Consider the following 22,953-nt stretch of genomic DNA (forward strand, 5'->3'; position numbering starts at 1 on the left):
ACACATTAGAGAAGCATCTTCAGACTGGGTGGGAGAGGACACCAGCCAGTCCCTATGCTTGACCAAACTCAGTTGGTGCAGGATTTTAAGAGGGGCCTATTTTCCTGTGGCTTGGGGACTTCCTGAATGAGGGTGAAGCCCACCCCTTTTGCTCTAGACAGAAAGACTAGAAAGGATCATAGTTGCCTGACTTACTTTCCATCTACAGGGAAGAACTGTCAGCGTTGGGTTTTTATCTTTTGGTTTAATTATTTTCTTTTGAGACAGAGTCCCACTACGTAAGACCTGGCTGGTCTGAACTTACTATGTGGATGAAACTGGACTTGAACTCACAGAGACATGCCTTCCTCTGGCTCCTAATTGCTGATGCTATAGGCATGCACCTGGATTGGCTTGAGTTTTGACCTGGGGATGGGGGCTGGAGAGGAGGCTCATGGGTAAAGAGCACTGACTGCTTAAAGGACTTAGGTTCAATTCCCAGAATCCACACGGCAGCTGACAGCTGTCTATAACTTCAGTTCCAGGAAATCCAACACCCTCACAGACGTACACGCAGGCAAAATACCAAAGTACATGAAATAATTTTTTTTAACAAAGTTGTCTTCAGTCTGTGATCCCAACATTAGGGAAGTTGAGGCTGGAAAATGAAGAGTTTGAGGCCAGCCTAGGCTACATAGTAAATTCCAGGCCAGCCTGGACTACATAGAAAGATCCTCCCCCGAAAATAACAAAAAAACAGGGGTTGCTGAGATAGTTCAGAGGGTAAAGGACCTGTCATTCACGAACCTGACTTTATTCCCAGCATCTGTTAAAAAATGCCAAATTCACCTCGTTAGGAAAGTAGAGAGAGTGGGTTTCTGGGACTCCAGGGTCAGTCCAGTCAAATTAGCTCACAGTGAGAGACCCAACTCCCACTTCATGGTGGAAGGCTCCTGAGGAGTGACACCCAAAATTAACCTCCGGCAACTACACTCACACATGTGCCACTCATGTTCACACACACACACACACACACACACACACACACACACTCAGATGTACACGCGTGCGGATCGTATACACACACCAAACAACAGCCTGTTCTCGCTTTAGGAAACGCCTGAAAGTCTAGTAGTGCTGTTGACATTTAGTGAACTCCCTTCCTGGGCAGAAACGGTGACCTGGTGAAAGGGTCAGTGGGTGAACGGGTCCTGTCTTTTACTCTGCCAAGGTGCAGCATCTTCTTATCTGCACTATCAGAACGCTGTAACTTTTCCCTCTCGGCTACTATACTGCAGCCCCGAAATATTCGTATTTCCAGACGCTACCATGCTCGACCCAGCCCTTCTTCAGTTTTGTCCCGCAACCCCCTTCCATTTCAGGTTTTTCAGTGTCAAGCTACCCCACCCCACCACTTATTTATCCTCCAAACCCCACCCCATCTGGTCGAGCCCCCCAAGACTCCACCCAGCTGTCCCTTCTAGCCACCTCCGCAGCCAATAGCTGAAAACCTTGATTTGCATAGCTGCGCGGGGGCGCGGCGGAGGAAAGGGGGAGGGACCAGGCGACCTCCTAAATCAAAGTTGGGAGGCTAGGACTGGGCGGAGGGGCCGCCGGGTGCAAGGCTGGGGCTGGCGGGGGGAAGGGGAGGGAGATGGGGGGCGGGCGCAGAGGACGGCGGAGCCGGCCGGACTCGGACAGCTCCGTCGCTCCCTCGCTCTGCTCATCCACGCATCCCCACTTCCCTCCTCCTCTCGCAGAGCGCAGCATCCTCTGCAGACCCTTGGTCCTCAAACCTCGGGTCGTCCCGCTCCCGCGGCTCGTGGTAATTGCCTCCTTTTCCCCCCGCCACCTGGACAACTTTATCCTCTGGTGCCTGGGGTTAGGGGGCTGCTTTGCCAGGGACGGTTTCCCCTGAGGGTCACTGGAGAGCAGCCACTGGAAAAAGGCTTGAGATTCCCAAAGTGACGCCCGCCACCCACAGCCTGCCCCTGGCGGGTCTGCCGTCGGATCTCCGCACCCTCTTTTCCTTTATATCCAACCATGACCGAAATGAGTGAGAAGGAGAATGAACCGGATGACACGGCCACCCATACTCCCCCAGGGACCGTCTCCACCCTCCAAGAAACCAAGGTAAGTCGGGGGGCGAGAGGCCTGGCCCCGCCTGGGCATCTCTGGCTCGGAGCTCTGGTCACAGTGGCGGGTCCCCTTGGGGTCACGGAAGCTAAATGCGGCCCGCGTGATTCCTAAGGCTGCGCGCCATACCCGGGAGGGAGGAGAGGGTTCGCGATGAGGGGACCCATGGAGCTGATCACAAGACCACGACCCTCCGGTACGCGCGAGGCGCGCCGACGCGCTCTGGCTCCCTCCTGGGCGGTTGTAACTCGGCTTTGTTGGAGGGAATCGGCGCAGCGGAGGCGCCGGGAGTGAGTGGCCGTGTGTAGCGGGTGGGGGCCGGTGTACGCGCGCGTGTGTGCGTGCGAGGCGCACCCCTCCCGTGGCCGCCAGATCGGTGTCTGCGGCTCCCCGGTCCCTCTCTCTTTGGTCTCTCTGAATCCGTTTCCACAACCGTCTCCTCTCTCTGGGCGTGCGTCTCTCCGCTTCCCTACGTGCTTCTCCGTGTGTCTCCGGTGTCCCTCTCTGACCCACAGCAGTCTGGCATCTACCTCGCGGACGGGTTAGCCTGGGAGCCCCGGAGGCCGCGGCCCCGGGTGCGCAGCTTTAGAGTCGGTGCTGGGGGCTGCGGCAGCTCGGCCGTCGGTGGCGGGCGGGGACCCGGAGCGTTGCGGCTCCAGAGCCAGAGGCGGCCCCACCCCCCACTCGGAGAGCCTGGAGAGGGGAGGAGAGAGGGCAGAATCAAAAGAAGTCATCGTAATTAATGAATGTCATAATTAACCCTAATTATGTATGATTGTTACTCTTGTGGGAGTCACAATGAATAAATTATTCTCCTGTGAAGGCAGGCGGAGCCCAGACTGCAGGAACTGAAAGGGGTGGGGGAGGCCACATTCCGCCTCCCAACCCTAACGTGTCTACCCCCCTCCCCAACTTCTAGGTGCTCAGGAAGTTCTGTGGGAAGGTGCCCGAGCAGCTCCAGAATGGGAAGGAAGGGGCTGTAAGAGGGAGCCCTTACCCGTCCCTAGACTTCAGGCCAAGACTCCCTCCCCCCCCCCCCCCCCCCCCCCGTCCACCCTCGTGTTTATTACCATCCTGGTCCTGTGACCAGGAGGGGTGTGCGAAGCAGAAATGGGTGGTGTCTTGGGGCTCCCTGGGGTCACGAACTCTGGCACAGCTCTTCCCAAGACCCTCTTCCACCTTAGTCCACCTGGACGACCCCTCAGTACGTGAGGTTAATTCAAGGTCAAGGTCATTACCGCAGTGGGGAGTTGAACATGGAGAGCGGAGGTGGCCTGAAGCTCTCCAGGTAGCTACCCGGCGCCGCCTGGGTCTGGGGACCCTGCCGCTCTCCGAGTCCAAGTCTTGCTCCGTACCCTTGGCTGGCGTAGCAGTCACTGTGTATTCCAGGCTGACCTCAAACTTAGTGAGCCACCATTCCTGAGCCCCCCACGTTCAAGATTCAGCACACACTTGGCCTTCTGATTCCTTTTAAAAGTGAGACTCTGACTCCTGGTCGGCATTTTAGACCCCTTAGGGTGCCAAATCTCTCCTGGAAAGGATTGAAATGCGAGGGTATTGCTTGGGTTATCTGAGGTACAAACGGGATCCTGGGAGCTGGACCTCTGGCCGAGTTCCAATTCTTCAGCCTCCTCACCTGCTCTGTTGTCATCCTGGGCAGATATACAGTCCCCCTGCTGCCCTTCTGAGAATGGAGGGGCTCCCAATGCCTGGCACATGAGAACCCATCTGCCTCCTGCCCCTCCTTAGGAATTCCCTCAAGGCAAGCAGGAGCCTGGAGTGGTGCTGCCTCAGCAATCCCACAGGCTGCTTGCTCAGCTGTGTGGGGAGTGGGGGTCAGACCCTGGCAGGGCCTTGTCTCCCTCCTCCAACCCAAGGACCCTCCAATGTCATCTGCTCTGAGTCAGAGCCACAGAAGGTCTGGAAGAGTAGAGGGGAGGGTACCACACTGGCCCACTCTGTGCCAGGCCATTTGGACCCCAGCCTTGCCCCCCTTCATCCATGTGAAGGCCTCTAAAATAACCTCTCAGACAGGACTGGGGTATGCCAAGGGGCTGTCTATGAGGTCATTTCATAGCCCCCTTCCAGCTCTTCACCAAAGAAGTTTGTGCCTCTAGACTCCAAGGAAGGAAAGACCGGAAGAAGGAGGTTGCCCACCCAACTCAGTGCAAGGCAGGCTCAACAAGGGTAGGGTGCCCAAAAGCCAACATTGTGTTCTTAGTCATCAGCTTGGGGCCCCCAGGCATTTCTTGCCAGTCGGAACCCAGTGTCTTGCTTAGTCTGTGGCAGGGTCTCAGCCTTGTACCCAGCCCACTCAGTGATCTAGGTAGGCCCACCTTCTCTTAGGGTTCTCGTTCATCCCATAATATTGCTTATCGCCCTCTGTGGTGTTATCCCAGAAGACCCCACCATGCCTCCTTCGCCATCTGGGTCATCTTTCACCACATCCGACACCACCCACTGCCAGCTGCCTAGTACTGTTTCAAGAGATGGCATGGGAAACTGAGGGAAAAAGGAACCTCCAACGAGCTTTAAGGGAGAGGACGCTGGGAGAGGGGGCTCCTGCTCTGAGGAGCTCAGAAGAGACCTGGTGACCTGGGCCACACGCCAGACAGGCTGCAGGTGCACTGGGAGGGAACTGGATCCAAATGAAACAGCTTACTAAGGTGTATGCCAGAAATGGATCCCTGGCACTGGGGACGCCAAGACAGCTGGTAGGGTCTGGTAAGATGCTTATCAGGTGTCTTTAATCAGCATTCTATTGCTGTGAAGAGACACCATGACCATGGCAACTCTTTTAAAGGAAAACATTTCATCAGGGTTGGCTTAGAGTTCAGAGGTTTAGTCCATTGTCATCTTAAGGGGAAGCATGGTGGCATGCCAGCAGACATGGTGCTGGAGAAGTAGCTGAGAGTTCTACATCTGGATCAGCAGGCAGCAGGAAGAGAGAGAGAGTGACACTCAGCCTGACTTGAGCTTGTGAAACCTCAAAGCCCAGCCCGTGACTTCCTCCAACAAGGCCACATCTACTCCAAAAAGGCCACACTTCCAATAATGCCACTCCCTATGAATCTATGGGGGGGAGGGACTTTTTTTTTTTTCGAGATAGGGTTTCTCTGTGTAGCTTTGAAGTCTGTCCTGGAATTTGCTCTTGTAGACCAGGCTGGCCTCGAACTCACAGAGATCTGCCCGCTTCTGCCTCCTGAGTGCTGGAATTAAAGGCATGTGCCACCATTGACAGGTATAGAGGCAATTTTTATTCAAACTACCACATCAGGTAAGGGTATTTACCACCAATCCTGAGTTAATCCTCAGAACCCACCAACATGGTGGAAAGAGAGAACTAACTCCCACAATTTGTCTTCTGACCTCCACATACGTGTCATGGAATGATCAAATGTGCACACCTGTAAACACACAAATAAGTAAATAAATGTAAAATGGTGGGGACAGCTACAGAGGCCAGGATGCTAAGAAGCTGGAATACCTGGCCTGGCAGAGTCACCAAACTCATATCTCTGGAGTAAGCAGGCATTGTTGGGGGCCCACGTTGAGGGGCATCTGTCGAGGTCCAGCCTCAACAGGTTTCACACGTTCCAGGGTAGGGGCATGTGGATTAGAAACGACAGGCAGACAGCACAGAGATACAAAAGGAAAAGACAGAGACACAGAATAGAACAGGGAGGGCAATCCAGTGAACACGAATTTGCCCACATTTGTTTTCCAAATGCTTGTACGCCCCAATCCAAAAAGAGGGGAGGCAAAAGACTGCTTTAAGATGATACAAAGAATAAACAGAGCAATTACCTCTTCAATCCCTGAAGCATACCCTGAGTTAAGTATTCTGTGTGTTTAGCCAGAACGTACAGTGACTACACTTTAGGTCAAGTATCCTGTAGGCAACCACTCCTCGGGTCAAACCTCCTGTCACCTACTTGAAGGAGCAGGAATGTGCCTGAACTCTCTGACTTTTGGTAAAGGTGGAATAGATCCACTTCTGTGGGCTGCCTCAATACCTAAACCAAGTAACCACATCCTAGGTCAAAATAACTTCATTAGTAGCCACACTTTAAGTCAAACCATATATATATATATATATATATATATATATATATATATATATATATATCTGAAGGAACAGAATAGGCCTGAGCACGCTGACCTCTGGTGGAACAGATCCATTTCTGTGAGTTCCCACAGGCATCAAGCCATTTACAACTATGTCCTACCTGCCCTCTGGCCCTCTGGCCAAAGCCCTTGTCATCTTCCCGTCACCTAGATGGCAATTCCATTTTTCCCCTCTTTTCTGCCCTCCTGGAATCTGGGGCCCACAGCTGAGTTAGGAAATCCGCAGGCAGAGGGAAGGCTGCCCTGATGCCCAGGAACACTGTGTTCCAGACACCTTTGGTACCCTTGCAGAAGTGGCCATTGGCATGAATCCCAGAGAGGGGGTATACCAATAAAGGGTGTCGGCTAGATTTGCGGGGAGGGACTTAGATTTACAGGGATCACTCCGGAATTAATGGCCTTGGGCGGGGGACCATGACTGATGCCTTCACATATTGGAATATCTGCTGTGGTTAGGAGGAAATGGCCTAGCCAGAACAATGGAGTATTGGGGGCTGATAGGCAAAAGACACAGGAAGGCAGGTTCCAGCACTATATAGGGAAGCAAACTCCAGCTGCCCAAAGATGGAATGAGTATCCCACAAGGGCGTTTGCACCCCATCCCAAGAGGAGACCGAGGGCATCTATTCAGAAACAATGTAACCAGAGCAATGGTGGGGTGGGGTGGAGACTGATTTAGGTGTCTAGCATTTCTGGTCCCTTCTAACCCTGAATTCCTTGATTGACACAATAGGCAAGTCCTTGGAGGGGCTGAGGGAAGGGAGGAGACCAAGGCAGGAGCCAAGGCAGCAAGACATTCCTGGTCATCTGATCTGAGCAGCCTGAGCCACCATTCAGGCCCTGACCCTGGTCCTTGCCAGCTGAGGACTCGCCGCCGCAGAGATTTAACTCCTTTGACAGCCATCCCTCATCTGAACTATGGGACAATGACAGTCTCCCCTGTGGGTGTCTCTGGAGCCCATGGCAGACAGTGTGTCAGGTGCTAGCCCAGATCTGGTGTTCTGATGCCGAGAACCCTGTGTGGAGCCTAATTTCCGGTTGGTTGATCTGTCTGGGCCCAGGGTGGCCGCCTCCTTCTTGGATGTGGGGAAACTGAGGCTCAGAGAAATGAAGTAAAGTGATTGATACTCCAATAACAGGTTAATTTTACCCTACCCCCAGGACATCTCTGAAATTTTACCTCCTGTGTGTTGCTTTTTTTTTTTAAAAAAATATTTATTTATTTACTTATTATGTATACAATATTCTGTCTGTATGCCTGAAGACCAAATGAGGGCGCCAGACATCTTTACAGATGGTTGTGAGCCACCATGTGGTTGCTGGGAATTGAACTCAGGACCTTTGGAAGAGCAGGCAATGCTCTTAACCACTGAGCCATCTCTCCAGCCCCCTCCTGTGTGTTCTATGCCTTGAGGCCCCTGAGCAGGACATTGGCCACTGGAAGTGGGGTCAGAAAGGGTGGCGGGGGTATTGGTATTCCTTTTCCTCTTGGAACCCATCGAAGTCCTACCGCCCTATCTGGCACTGGCAGCCGCGGCCTGACCTGAGCTGGTATGCGTAGTCTAGTTCTTCATTGTCTTTTTTGGCTTGTCACCTGTGCTCCCGCACACGGGCATCTGGGGCCCCAGGTCTTGCTTCTCATCGATGCACAAAGGAGCCCACAGTGCTGTCCAGGAAGCTGAGTTTGGAAAGGAATGAGCAACTCAGTGTGCCAGACACCCCAGGGCTCTGGCCTCCCAGCTGGCACACAAAGTCTGCCCTGTGCCCAAACATCCCCTCTGCTTCTCCCTCCATTTTGCCGCCTGCTGGCTTCTGGGAGGCTGGAGGGGCCACTACTTCCCTCCCTTTGGCATACGCAGGTGCTAGGCAGACAGCCACAGCACACAGGCTGCCTGGCAGGCCAGCTGGGAACCCTGGCCAAGACTCCCTGCCTGGAGCCTGGCCTAGGCCCCCCCTTTTCTATGCTGGTGGAAAGGGATGGGCAGAAATAAGGTAACTCTCCACAGAAGAGAGGGGCGAGGCTCTGGTTAAGGAGGTCACCATACCTTGCTCTGGGCAGACTCAGTGAGGGATGTGAAGAACTCCAGCCTCAGAGCAGAAACAGCCCCTGCTCCACAGCCAGTGATGTATTCGGCAGAGGCATAGTGACTGAGTACCTACTGTGTGGTGGGGACCTTGAGGACTGGAAGTGACAGATCCCCTGTTTCGGTCTCAGGAGGAGTTAGAAGATGACATGAGGAGCGGGTTAGTGGTGGCACACACCTTTAATCCCAGCACTCGGGGCAGATCTCTGAGCTCCAGGCCAGTCTAGTCTACAGAGTGAGTTCCAGGACATCTGAGGACACCCAGAGCAACCCTGTCTTCAAAACGAAAAAGAAGTTGACAAGAAGAACCTGAGCTGGGGCTGGAGAGATGGCTCAGTGGTTAAGAGCATTGCATGCTCTTCCAAAGATCTTGAGTTCAATTCCCAGCAACCACATGGTGGCTCACAACCATCTGTAATGAGGTCTAGTGCCCTCTTCTGGCCTGCAGACAGACTATTGTATACATAATAAAGAAATAAATATTAAAAAAAAAAAGAAGAAGAACCTGAGATGATGCAGTTCCGACCTAGGGCAGGCTCAGAGAGTACCTGTAGCAAGCCTTTCTTTGTCTCACCAGCTCCCAAATAATGACATGGAGACTTCTTATCAGTTATGAGAGCTTAGCCTATAGCTTAGACTTATTTCTAACGAGCTCTTATAACAAATCGATCCATTTCTATTACTCTATGTTCTGCCACATGGCTTGTAGCTATTACCTCTCCTTCTGCACATCTTGCTTGCTCTGGATCTCCTGCCATCTCCACTTTTCTTCTTCCCAGATTCCCCTCTGTCCCTGGAAGTCCCGCCTATACCTCCCGCCTAGCTGTTACACCCATCCCAGCAACTCATCTTCACAGAGTGTACAGACATCCCACAGCAAGCATCAGAGGAGAAAATGGGTCCATTGATGAACTGGTGCGATATTTGGACACCGTGTGAACGTGTATTTGCTGGGATTGGTGTAATAAAAAACAGAACGGTCAATAACTAGGCAGGAGATGTAGGCAGGATTTCTGAAGAGAAAGGAAGAGGAGGAAGAACCTAGGCATGCAGGAGACATCAACAAAACTTGAAGGAAGCTGGACATACAGAAGGAAAGAAAAGTAAAAAGTCGCATGGTAAAGTATAGCTTAATAAAAGGTTAATTTAAGTTGTAAGAGCTAGTTGAAAACAAGCCTGAGCTAAGACCGAGCTTTCATAATTCAGACTAGGTCTCCATATCAGTATTTGTGAGCTAGTGGCCCAAAGAAAAATCAGACTACATATGGCATCCAGCGTGGAGGCTCAAATATCCAAACAAAGCTAAGGAAAGTTCTGGGCAAGGAACAGACATGGATTCCTAGTCATGCAGTCTTTCAGGTAGGCTGACGCTCAGTGTACAGAGACGCAGCTCCTGGACACCGCCTGCAGGCTTGAACTAGCCAGCGCCATGCACCGGCACCATGCCCTACACTGAGGCACACATGGCAACTGACATGCTAGTTTAGGCTTTCCCTCACAGGATCAGAGGACACTGCAGACACTTAGGAAAGCCAGGTCCAGACACAAAAAACCCTCTAAAAGTATGTTGGCTGTTTTGTTTGTTGGTTGGTTGGTTTATCGAGACAGGGTTTCTCCGTGAAACAGTTCTGGCTGTCCTGGAACCCACTCTATAGACCAGGCTAGCCTCAAACTCACACAGATCTGTCTGCTTTTGCCTCCCAAGTGCTGGTATTAAAGGTGTGCACCACCACTGCCTGACTAAAAGGTATAGCACATTTGAAAATGTTCTTAGCTGCTGAAGAAAGAAAAGAAAATGGGTATAGACAGTTATAGAAAAGATAAGTAGGCGGGGCGGTGGTGGCGCACCCCTTTAATCCCAGCACTGGAGAGGCAGAGGCAGGCAGATCTCTGTGAGTTCAAGGCCAGCCTGGTCTACAAGAGCTAGTTCTAGGACAGGTTACAAAGCTACAGAAAAACCCTGTCTCGAAAAAACAAAACAAAACAAAATAGTTTAAAATAATAAAGTCTTTTGTCTTTTTGTTTTTTTTTTTTTTAAGACAGGGTTAATGTGTTTTCAGAAAAAAAGAATCAGACACCATTAAGGACAGGTAGCCCAGGTGATCCAGCTTGAAAATGCCTCTGTTTCTCAAAATTCTATACCAGAACAACCTCAAAGCTGCTAGCTGAAATGGTCCAATCTCACACACTACTCCAGCCAGGACTTCAGATAAACCCTGAACGTTCCCATTTGCACAGAGACTGGACAACAGGTGATACAGCTGGTTCTCTTCCAGGATTTGGTCATTATCTCATTTTTCTCAGGGTTCTCTAAAGATTCCATTGCCCCCAGAGAGCAGGAAGAAGTCTAGAGAACATGACAGCCATATTCCCACGAGGGAAGTTTTGGTCAGTCAGTTTGTTATGAATGATTGTCACATTTGGAAGGTTGGTTACATGTTGTTATTGGTAGTGGTCAGAAACAAAAAAGCTAAACAGAGGAGATTAGACTGAGGGATCTCTTTCTGACAGAAAAAAAAAGGGGGATATAATATAGAAATGACAGGATAAAGAATAGATTATTGGATCTGCTTATAAACTAAAAATAACTATTAGTTTTAAATCCTTAACATTGGTATGGATTCATATATTGATACAAATTTAAGGTTATTTTGTTATACTGTATGTTTTTCTACTCTTGTTTAAGGTATTCTATCTGCCAGGTGGTGGTGGTGCATGCCTTCAATCCCAGCACTCGGAAGGAAGGCAGGTAAATCACTGTGAGTTCAAGGCCAGCCTGGTATATAGTGATAGTTCCAGGACAGTTAGGGCTCTTACACAGAGAAACCCTGTCTTGAAAAACCAAAATACATAAATAGATAGATAGATAGATAGATAGATAGGGTATTGTATCTATGCAGTGCATTTAAAAATGCAATGTATAATTCAGAAATACAGGTTAGTTAGGTGGTGGTGTAATCCCAGCACCTGAGAGGCAGAGGCAAGAGGATCTCTATGACTTTGAGGCCAGCCTGGTCTACAAAGAAAGTTCCAGGGCAGGCACCAAAAGTTACACAGAGAGCCAGGTGGTGGTGGAGCACGCCTTTAATCCCAGCACTCGGGAGGCAGAGGCAGGCAGATCTCTGTGAGTTTGAGGCCAGCCTGGACTACAAGAGCTAGTTCCAGGACAGGAACCAAAAGCTACGGAGAAACCCTGTCTCAAAAATCCAAAAAAAAAAAAAATTACACAGAGAAACCCTGTTTCAAAAAAAAAAAAAAAAGAAAGAAAGAAAGAAAGAGAAAAAGAAAAAGAGAAAGAAGTATGGGTAAGTAGTTAGTCATCTATAATAATCAAACTTGTGTCATATTTGGTATGTTTTCAAGGTAAAATAGATATATTTTAGATAGGTGGTCTTCAAATACTTCAGAGACCTACAGAATATTGCATTTACGATGTTTTTTTTTTTTTAGCCATATAAGAATTTATTAAAAAGGAGAGAAAGAAAGAAAGAAAGGGGGAGAGAGAAAGAGAGAGAGAGAGAGAGAGAGAGAGAAGGAGGGAGAGAAAGGAGGAGAGAGGCAAAGCCCCATGTGTACACCGGGAAAGGAAACAGGAAGCTCATTTAAGATGTTTTAGTAGGGGTTGGGGATTTAACTCAGTGGTAGAGTGCTTGCCTAGCAAGCACAAGGCTCTGGCTTTGGTCCTCAGCTTCAAAAAAAAAAAAAGATGTTTTAATGACACAAGGCTTTTCATGACAGTGAGAGATATCTGCTCCTGGCATCACCAATTTACTTCAAAAATGGATGATGGGCATTGAAGAACCCCCATATGAGATTTGCTTTTATTGTGGCAAAATTAACCACCAGGCAAGAAAGTACCCTTGCCTCAACATAGGACAGTATGCTGTCCAAATTGGACAAGCGGAACACAAAAGAAGGCAACTGCCGAACATTGCCAAGACAAGGTAGAAGAGTCCTTCAAAATTCCTGCTTCACAAAAGTAGTCTGTCAAATATTCTGGTCCTGTAGACTAAAGATAGATGCCCCAGCATGGCAGAAGATCCTTGGGTGACTGTTCAGGAAGCCAGCTGTCTCTGTCGTTTCTATGGCTTTGAAAATTGTTTGCTTCTCATTTCCTGTCTACTCGAGTAATATTATATCCTTCTTGGGTCTTTGATGGGGTCAAAGATTAGATAGCTATAGACTTATAATTTAACTTGTTACCAAATTAAAAGCAAGAAACTAACTTAAGAGATGTAAAGTTAATTTTAGTTTATTTTTTGGTTTTTCTAGACAGAGTTTCTCTGTGTAGCTTTGGAACCTGTCCTTGAACTCACTCTGTAGACCTGTTTGGCATCAAACTCACAGAGATCCACCTGCCTCTGCCTCCCAAGTGCTGGGATTAAAGGGCGTGCGCCACCACGGCCTGCCTGGCAAGATGTAAAGTTTATAAGGTTGAGAAACATAAAAGCTTAAGTTGTTTATATAAAAAAATGTTTTAAAGCCGGGCGGTGGTGGTGCACGCTTTTAATCCCAGCACTCGGGAGGCAGAGGCAGGTGGATCTCTTTGAGTTCGAGACCAGCCTGGTCTACAAGAGCTAGTTCCAGGACAGGCTTCAAAACCACAGTGAAACCCTGACTCGAAAAAAAAAAAAAAGGATGTTTTAAGGTCCAAAAAGATATTTTTAGGATGATAATACAAGTTATGATAGAAAATTGTTTAGGTATAAAACTTTGGACTCATCGAGATAAGACAGATAGGGCTGGAGACATGGCTCAGAGGTTAGGAGCACTGACTGTTCTTCCAGAGGTCCTGAGTTCAATTCCCAGCAACCACATGGTGGCTCACAACCATCTGTAATTCTATCAGGTTCCTTCTTCTGGCCTGCAGACAGAATACTGTATCCATAATAAATAAATAAAAAGGAAAAAAGAGCTAGTGGGACAAGCCCAAGCTGAGACCGAGCTTTCATAATTAATAAAAAGTTTCCATGTCATTATTTGTGAACTGGTGGCCCAAAGAAAAATCAAACCAGGGCTGGAGACATGGCTCAGCGGTTAAGAGCGTTGCCTGCTCTTCCAAAGGTCCTGAGTTCAATTCCCAGCAACCACATGGTGGCTCACAACCATCTGAAATGAGATCTGATGCCCTCTTCTGGCTGCAGACACACAAACAGAATATTGTATACATAATAAATAAATAAATATTTAAAAAAAAAAAGAAAAATCAAACCACATTAACTTCTGTGGGAAAGGCTTTTCTCAGACAGGGAAGGCCTCTGGAAGTGTGGAAGGCAGAGAAAAGGAGTAAATATCAAAGCTCCCAGGCATAAAAGTGTGAGTAAGTTTGAGATTCTTGATGTCTGCACTACAGGAAGACACAGGTGAGGACAGACAGCTTCTACCCCCCTTGCCAGGGACTCTCCTCATGGGAATAAGTGTGTTGGGCTATCTCTTGAGGATTCATGAGAGGTTTCTTTCTTTTTTTTTTTTTTTTTTTGTGTGTGTGTGTGTGTGTGTGTTTCTCTGGCTGTCCTGGAACTTGCTTTGTAGACCAGGCTGTCCTCAAACTGATAGCCACCTGCCTTTGCCTCTCAAGTGCCAGGATTCAAACTGTGCACCGTCACCTCCTGGCTTATTTTTTTTTTCTTCTTGACATGGTGTCTCATGTATCTCTGACTGGCTTCAAACTCATGTACCCATGACCTTGAACTTCTAATATTCCTGCCTCTACCTTCTTATTTTGGTGTGTTTTATATGAGTGGTTGGTTGGTCTTCATGTGTAACTATGCACCATGTGCATATCTGGTGTGAGAGAGGCCAGAAGAGGACACCGTGTCTCTTGGGACTAGACCAACAGACAGCTGTGATACAGACAGCTGTGAGCTGCCCTGTGAGTGTTGAGAATCGAACCCAGGTACTCCTCAAGAACAGCAGGTAATCTTAACTACTGAGCCAGTTCTCCAGCCACCCCTGGGTATGCTTTGTTTGGCCCGAGATTGTTTGTTGTTTCTGTTTGTGACAGACTCTGGCCTCGTACCAGGGTAGTCTTCCTGGCTTTCTAAGTCCTGGGAGTCTGCCCCACCCCCAGTAAGGTAGGGTCCCCGTGTAGCCCAGTCTGGCCTCGAACTCACTACGTAGTCAAAGATGACATTGAACTTCTGATCCTCCTACCTCTACCTTCAGAGTGCTGGGATTACAGATGCTTGCCAGCAGGTCCAGTTTTATGGAATGCTAGGGACTGAGCCCAGAGCTGTGTGCATGCCAGGCAATGTCTCTCCCAATGGAGCCACATCTACCAACGAGTATAACAGCTCAATGAGCCGGTGTGTGCCATAAAAAAGACTGATGGAACTCATTGTACATTTGTATAGGGTGATTTCCAGGAGTTACTGTTAAAGAGGTGGGGAGGTAAGGGGTTGGTAACAGAAAAATAAATTGTACTATTTTACTTTAAAATATTTAAGAATCGGGCTGGAGAGATGGCTCAGCGGTTAAGAGCGTTGCCTGCTCTTCCAAAGGTCCTGAGTTCAATTCCCAGCAACCACATGGTGGCTCACAACCATCTGTAAAGAGGTCTGGTGCCCTCTTCTGGCCTTCAGGCATACACGCAGAAAGAATATTGTATACATAATAAATAAATAAATAAATAAATAGATAAGTTTAAAAAATATTTAAAAATCATTTCTATATCATTTCACATAAATCTAGTTTGGGGGGCTGGAGAGATGGCTCAGTGGTTAAGAGCATTGCCTGCTCTTCCAAAGGTCCTGAGTTCAATTCCCAGCAACCACAAGGTGACTCACAACCATCTGTAATGGGGTCTGGTGCCCTCTTCTGGCCTGCAGACACACACACAGACAGAATATTGTATACATAATAAATAAATATTTTAAAAAAATCTAGTTTGGGATTCTTAGGGTTATAGCTCAGTTGATAGAGTGTTTGCCTAGCGTGTGTGAAACCCTGAGAGTTTGATCTCCAGCTCTGAGTAAAGCAGGGGTAGCATTGCAAGCCCATGATCCCAGCACTGAAGGAAATAGTGGTAGAAGGATCAGAAGGTCAAGGTCATTACCCTTGGCTGCAGAGTTTGAAACCAGTCTGAGATACATGAGACACCATCTCAAGAAGACAAAAAAAAAATCTAGTTTTACCTTCTGTTTTGCATTGAGACAGGGTTTCACTGTCTCCTTTCCTCAGTCCTGGTATTAAAGTCCTGCACCTTCACACCCTGAAAAAGTCTACTTTTATTGTTTGTTGGAGACAAGATCTTGCTGTGTAGCCCAGGCTGGCCTCAACCTTCTGACCCTCCTGTCTCCATTTCCTGAGTTCTGGAATTACAGAAGTATGCCACCACACCCAGCCAAAAGTCTAGATTTTGTTTGTTTGTTTGTTTGGGAAAAAAGGGTGTGGGAGTTGGTGATGGTGAAGCCGACTTCACTGGGTCAGCCTTAACTTGCTGGAGGAGACCAGCAGCTTCTCTTGGCTTCCATAGTCTCCACCACTTCTAAGTGCCTGCCCAGTTAGAACTCCCTTAGATTTCCCTGCCAGTTCTCCGTGGGTTCTGGGAGGCTGGATGGTTGCAGCAGGAATCTCTGGTAGTTCTTTCTGTTGGCGCTGATCTTCAGCTCCCTTGCAGCCTCCACTGGAGGCTTCGTTGCTCAGCCCTGCAGCCTTACGCTCACAGCTCGCCCCTTCTTCTCCCAGCTCCAGCGATTCAAGCGCTCCCTCTCCCTCAGAACCATCCTTCGAAGTAAGAGCGTGGAGAACTTCTTCCTCCGCTCAGGCTCTGAGCTGAAGTGTCCAACAGAGGTGCTGCTGACGCCGCCAACCCCGCTGCCGCCTCCTTCTCCGCCACCTGCATCCACAGATGGGGGTCTACCCACCCCAGCACCTTCCCCATGCCCGGTCCCACGCCCTTTGGCACCACTCAAACCAGTGAGGCTGCACAGCTTCCAGGAACACGTCTTCAAGAGAGCCGGTCCTTGCGAGCTGTGCCACCAGCTCATTGTGGGTAGGTACCTGGGCCCTGTGGCAGGCCAGAGGAGGAGCTGGTGGGCACCTGGGAATAAGCCGTGGAACTACCTGGTGTTGGATTCTGCAATGCAGGGTCACACTTCCAACCGTGCCTCTTTTCCTGGGGAGACCAAGTGAGTGTCGGGTGGGGCTGGGCTTTAGCGCTTTAACTCATGGCTTGAGTCCTTACCTACCAGGCATTAGGCCTTAGATTCTACATTGCCGACTCTGCAAAAGAACAACAGAGCCGTGGGTGGTGGTTGTCCCCACTGTTGCTCCAAGCTCACACACATGGCTCTGGCGCCATTTAACATCTTCACCGTAGGTGGGGGGGGGGGTGCCAGGCCCTGAAGCCCAGCCCAAGACTCAGGCAGTGGTCACCGGGCTCTTATTTTTATTTTCGAAACGTAGTCTCTCTGTGTAGTCCTGGTTGTCTTGGAACTCTGTAGACCAGGCTGACTTTGAACTCAGAGACTGGCACACCTCTACCACTACAGTGTTGGATTAAAGGCGTGCACCACCAGGCTTTTTGTAGTGTTGTTCCTTGTCCATGGGTGTGTCCCTTCTTGGCCAGTTTCTCTTACTGAACCCCCATCTCTCCTAGGAAACTCCAAGCAGGGCTTGCGGTGTAAAACATGCAAAGTCAGCGTCCACCTCTGGTGCTCCGAGGAGATCTCCCACCAGCAATGCCCGGGCAAGACAGTGAGTAGGGGCTATCCTGTGGCAGAATGAGCAAACGAACCCCGCAAGGCCGGTCCTTCTGTGGGGTGGTCCCGTGCTTGGGTAGAGCCCGTCTCTCCATGGTTCATTGTATCTCTGTTTTCTCTCTGCCCCCTCGAGGCAGGCTCCTCCTGTGGGGTGGTCCTGCGCTTTGGTGGAGCCGGTCTCTCCATGGTTCATTGTGTCTCTGTGTTTTCTCTCTGCCTCCTTTTGCTCCAGTCCACCTCTTTTCGACGCAACTTCAGCTCCCCACTCCTGGTGCATGAGCCACCACCAGCTTGTGCCATAAGCAAAGAGTCCCCACCTACTGGTAAGGGGCCCCACACCCCATGGCCTGCATCTCGGAGGTCCTGTAAGAAACCCCACACATTTCTCAGTTCCATGCCTGAGTCACACAGGTACCACCTATTCCTGTTCTCCCTGATTCCCTTTCCTGGATGCTCCTGTCCTGAATGTAGCCTCCGTTAATTCATTGGTTCATTTGTCTCTCAACTGGCCACTTCTCGAGTACCTACTTAGTTTGATTCACTGTGCCAGACCCTGAAAGACAGCACCAAAGAAGGTGGGATTGAGCTGGGTGTGGTGTCCCATGCCAGGCGTTCCAGCACTCAGAAGGCAGAGGAAGGGAGGTTAGCAGTTCAAAGCCTTCACATATAGAGTCTAGGGTGAATTCAGGCTGGCAAGTGGGTGCCAGCCTGGGCTACTTGAGACACTGTCCTATAAACCAAATAATAATAACAAATAGAGCTGGTTAGGGTTAGGTTAGTGTATCAGGTAAAGGCACTTGCCACCAAATCTGATGAGCTGAGTTCCAGCCCTGGGACCCACATGGTGGAGCTTTGGGGTAAACCAAGGTCGGCAGCTAGGTGCCAGGCCCTAAAGGTGGCTGCTTAGCAGGGACCATCGGGAAGGTGGACCCAGTTTATGAGACCCTGCGCTATGGCACCTCCCTGGCACTGATGAACCGTTCCAGCTTCAGCAGCACGTCTGAGTCCCCCACACGGAGCCTGGTATGCTGGGCACAGAAGGGGAGCCCTCTGGGGGAGGGTATCTGACCATGACTGTGGGCCCAGGGGCTGATCCTCCTCCTGTCTCTCCCCAGAGTGAACGTGATGAGCTGACAGAAGATGGGGAAGGCAGCATCCGCAGCTCAGAAGAGGGGCCTGGTGATAGCGGTAAGCCACAGGAGACAGCCTCAGGGGCAGGAAGAGCGGGGTGGGGTAGGGGGAAGCACTTCTTCAAACTTGGTGCTCTGGTCTCACCTTGGTGTCCCCAGTATTCATAGCCCCAGCTGAGAGCGAAGGATCAGGACCAGAGGAGAAGAGCCCGGGACAGCAGGTGAGCCTGGAGTTAGCTAGGAGCCCAAAGGGCAGAATGGGAAGGAGTGTCACTTCTTGTCATAGATCAGGGTGTACATAAGAGCATAGTACAGGGCTGGAGAGATGGCTCAGAGGTTAAGAGCACTGACTGCTCTTCCAGAGGTCCTGAGTTCAATTCCCAGCAACCACATGGTGGCTCACAGCCATCTATAATGAGATCTGGTGTCCTCTTCTGGCCTGCAGGCATACATATAGACAGAACATCGTATACATAATAAATAAATCTTTTTTTTTTTAAAAAAAAGAGCATAGTACATAGGGCACTCACTGCTTCCTCCCTCCTGTGTCCTCAGTCCTCTGGGGGAAGCCACAACAAGACAAGAGGCCTGGAAGGAGGGAGGGGAAGGTGGGAGGGGAAGGTGGGAGGGGAAGGTGGGAGGGGAAGGTGGGAGGGGTCTCCACTGTCTTAGCTCCACTCCTGCTCTCCCAGGGCAGGTCCACTCATAGCAAGTGGACTGTGGGTGAACCAAAGCTGTGACCCACCATCACTGACCCAGAACTTTTCCTACAGCCCCCAAAGCTGTCCCTGCGGAAAGATGTGGGGTCCATGTACTCCTACGTTGCCCTCTACAAGTTCCTACCCCAGGAGAACAACGACCTGGCTCTGCAGTGAGTCCCTTCTGTGCTCCAGCCTCCCTGGTCCTGCCTAACCCTTACTGGAACATGGGGCGATGAGCACCATCAGGCATTTTTTCCTTGCACATTTGAATATGCTGTGTTCAGAGAGGTCGGAGTTGCTCAGGGTGATGGGTACAGTTTCCTGTCTTCCGCCCTAATTTGGGACTGTTCCAGGGAGCCCTCCATGTCTGGTCTCAGGGGCCTCAAGGTGCTCCGGGAATGCTCTCCCTTGCTGAGAGGGGCACGCAGGGCACCTAAGTACCCACATGCTGCCCCAGCTTTCTCTTTCCCAGGCCTGGAGACCGGATCCTGCTGGTGGATGACTCTAATGAAGACTGGTGGAAGGTACTTAGCAGGATGGGTTCTGGCGGGACTCTGGTAGGTATGGTAGGTACCTTCCCTTTAGGCCCCAGAGACCTCCCTTCCTCTCATGGCTTTCCCAAGCCAAGCCTAGAGCCAACACTTGGGTCACCGTGTCAATCAGCTGCCTCTGCCCACCTCGTGGCCTTTCAAGGCCGGAAGCCACCACCCACCAGACCTAAGGTCTGCAGGACCTGGGTCTAGAGAAAGAGTAGGGGTAAAGCTGGTGCTTGGGCTCACTGCCAACCTCACCCCCAGGGCAAGATCGGCGACCGGGTTGGCTTCTTCCCAGCCAATTTTGTGCAGCGGGTGCGGCCAGGCGAGAGCGTTTGGCGCTGTTGTCAGCCCTTCTCTGGGAACAAGGAACAGGGCTACATGAGCCTCAAGGAGAACCAGGTGGGTTCCAGGGCCCCGATGGGGTTGAGCAAGGGTGTCAAGTGCCTCAAGGGAGGGTCTGAAAGCCTGGTACAGTTGAGCTGGAACCCTTGGAGCTGGAGATGTAGCTGAGTTAGCGTGTTTGCTTTGGGTTCCACTCCCAACAGTACATGAACCGGATGTGATGGTGTAGATCTGTACCCTGGCTAAGGCAGGAGAATTGTCCTGGGTTCAAGCCCATATAGCAAGTGCCAAGGCTACGTAGTGAGACCCTGTTTCAAAAAGACAAACAAACAAAGGGATAGGCTAATAAGGTCCTCCCAGAGGACTTGAGCTGGTGGCTGATGTCGGAGGCAGTCGGAATTAAACAGGAGCACTAAATGATGAATCTGGAGGCTCCTCTGTTTACTGTTTGTTTGTTTTTAATTTATTTATTTTATGTGTATGGGTGTTTTGTCTGCATGTATTTCTATGCACCATGTGCATGCTTGGTGCCCACAGAAGCCAGAAGAGGTAGTTGAATCCACTGAGACTGGAGTTACAGATGGTTGTGAGCCGATGTGGGTGGTGAGAATTGAAACCAAGTCCTCTGGAAGAGCAACCAGTGCTCTTAGCCACTGAGTCACCTCTCCAGCTCCTGCTTTTTTGTTGTTGTTTGGTTGTTTTGTTTTGTTGGTTTTTCAAGACAAGGTTTCTTTGTGTAACAGCCCTGGCTGGAGACCAGGCTGGCCTCAAACTCACTGAGATTCCCCTGCCTCTGCCTCCTGGGTGCTGGGATTAAAGGCGTGTGCCACCACACCCTGCTTCTTTTTGTTTTTAATTAAACAGTGTTTTGTTATGTAGCCCTAGCCCTAGCTGGCCTGGAACTCACTGTGTTGGCCAGACTGGCCTTGAACTCACAGACACCTGCCTACCTCTGCCTTATCAGTGCTAGGATTTAGGGTGCCCCTGGCTAGGTTTAAGCACTGACTGTGTCCTCTGGCTTTCTGCATAACCTCACACAAGCCCCTTTCCGTCTGCCACCTGCTTTGTGAAATGGGGTTGGGGCATTGGTTTAACTGATCCCCAGGTTCAATCCTGATGCTGATGTCCTGTTTGCTATACCCTGGGCTGTTGGTCCCTCCTAGGATCTGCTTGCATCAGCTCCATCCATTGCAGATACGCCAACCCCACCTTCCCCTGGGCATGTCCTCCGGAGCCAACAGCAATACTCATTCCAGGCCCTATCTCTCTATGTATCCACTCAGATCTGTGTAGGCGTGGGCAGAAGCAAGGATGCTGATGGATTTATCCGCGTCAGCAGTGGCAAGAAACGGGGCTTGGTGCCAGCTGACTCCCTGGCAGAGATCTGACAGAAACCAAGAGAACTCAGATGCTACCCCTGCCCATGCCTGGCCCTTGCTTCTGGCCTGAGGAGGAAGCCGGCATCCTGGCCACGCCCTTCCTCTCCGTCTCTCTCCTAAGCATCACCCACCCCCACTTAGGAGCCTTCTGCGCTGAGGAAGGTTTTATTTCTTGGGTGGGGTATTCTGAATGGGGTGATCTTCTGGGACTTGGGGAAGGAAGCCAAAAGTGGGAAGAAGTGAGGAAGCTCCAGGTAGGCCCACCCAGTGCCCAGGTACCACCTAGTCGGGTTGCCACAATGAATCCCACCCTAGGGAGCCTCCTGCTGTCTTCAAAAACTTTACCTGCCCACACTGCCTCTGCATGCCTGACTCTGCCCACAGTCTTTGCTTGGGTCTGTGTACCCACCCCTTTGCAACTGGGACCTTGTGAGAGGGCCTTTCAGTGTTCCTCAGCTCTCCACTCTCGACTGAGAGGGGACTGAGGTCTGTGGGAGAGCCTTGAATCCACCTCCTGCCTCCTTCAATTCTCAGGAAAGTTCAAGAATCTTTTCCGTTACTTGAAACCCATGCGTCCGGACAGAGCAGGGGCAGGACTGAGGGCCAGAGGGGATGTGACATGTCGAGACTGTTTTGTTAAGGACAGTCCCCACAGAGCAGCCTCGTCCTACCTTTGTCTACTAAAAATTGGTGTCCAAGAGCGGCCTGGACACAGACTCAGCTGAGGACAAGACACTGGCCCTTGTTTGGTCAAAACATTTCACTGTTAAGACTCCAGAAGCAGCGAGAAGCAGCCAGCCAGAGTAGTCTGTGGTTGTGAGTTCTAGTCTCTCTAAACTCTCTGCTCTCACCCCCCCCATGCCAGTCCCCCTCCCTCCAAGCTCAGAACCTCCTTTTGCACCCTGATCATGTCAGTCAGTGCCACCCCAATTTCTGGGAACAGTCATGCACAGAGAGGACACAGAATCTCCCGCCCAACACACTTTGCCCCACTTTTCCCCCTAAGATGGGACTAAAGCCACACTGCCCTGTTTGCTGCCATGAGGCCCCCCCAGCAAAATCCCCGGGGCGGGCCCAATGCCCACTGTACACGAGGCTGCATGATGGGTCTGCGGGGGAGTTGCTGAGCCCCCAGGCCCGTAATTAAATGTTTCTTGTCTCAGCTTGTCTGCTCTGTGTGTCTGATTGGAATAGAAAAAGCCGGGCAGCGAGGTGGGGGTGAGGGTAGAAAGGTAGAGGGTAGAAGAAGTCATTGATCTCTGCGAGGAAGGGCATCGCAGTGAGTGGGATGCGCTCCCTTGGGGACCGCAGAAAGATGTGGGAAGGACCAGAGGAAGGCGGGGAAACAGAGTCAGGCCGGGGTGGGGGGGAGGTGGGGCTGAGGTCACTTCTGAATTCCACGCGAGCACCTTAGTCGCGCAGGGGGGGGGGGACCCCACAGCGCAGTTGTTGACGCAGACCGCTTGCTTCGGAGGGTGCTGTAGCGCTGGGGATCAACCTCTCCCTGCAGCCCCCCAAGCCAAGATTCAAACATGGTGGAGGGGACCGTGGTGGACGCTGAGGACTTGAGATGACTCAGCAGAGTCCTTCATCAGGAGCCTGGCGGAGAGAGAGGGGGACTCGCGCGCGCCCCTCTGCCGCCCACCTGCTCCAGCCAAGCGGCCGCCTTCCCGCGCCTGCCCGGCCGCGTCACTCTCCGGCTCGCGTGTCCCGAGCTATTTTTAGGCGCAGGGGGGAACAAGCGAGCCCGAGGCTGCTGCGGGGGTGACAGGGCACAGAAAGTGGGAATCTGCCTCTTTTGACAAGTACACTCTTCGTCCATCCCAGTCTGGGTCC

At 50.8% G+C, this 22,953-nt stretch overlaps 1 protein-coding gene across 2 annotated transcripts; it reads left to right on the plus strand.

Moving 5' to 3' along the window:
- The first annotated feature begins 1,579 nt into the window (after positions 1 to 1,579).
- Positions 1,580 to 22,267, plus strand: LOC121456601 (SH3 and cysteine-rich domain-containing protein 2). 2 transcript variants are annotated; one of them, XM_041664900.1, is made up of 11 exons: positions 1,580 to 2,112; positions 16,014 to 16,320; positions 16,927 to 17,024; positions 17,262 to 17,352; positions 17,937 to 18,052; positions 18,145 to 18,217; positions 18,319 to 18,380; positions 18,933 to 19,030; positions 19,333 to 19,384; positions 19,658 to 19,795; positions 21,022 to 22,267. In XM_041664900.1, exons 1-11 carry the CDS (start codon positions 2,023 to 2,025, stop codon positions 21,124 to 21,126), a joined length of 1,230 nt encoding a protein of 409 aa, XP_041520834.1. In that variant the 5' UTR covers positions 1,580 to 2,022; the 3' UTR covers positions 21,127 to 22,267. The 2 variants fall into 2 exon arrangements, with proteins under 2 accessions (XP_041520834.1, XP_041520835.1); XM_041664901.1 differs by having other exon boundaries at positions 17,940 to 18,052.
- Positions 22,268 to 22,953: the final 686 nt, after the last annotated feature.

Source organism: Microtus oregoni, unplaced genomic scaffold (genome assembly GCF_018167655.1).
Source record: "Microtus oregoni isolate MIOR12 unplaced genomic scaffold, Mior012 000015F_ref0000493, whole genome shotgun sequence".
Taxonomy (NCBI): Eukaryota; Metazoa; Chordata; class Mammalia; order Rodentia; family Cricetidae; genus Microtus; species Microtus oregoni.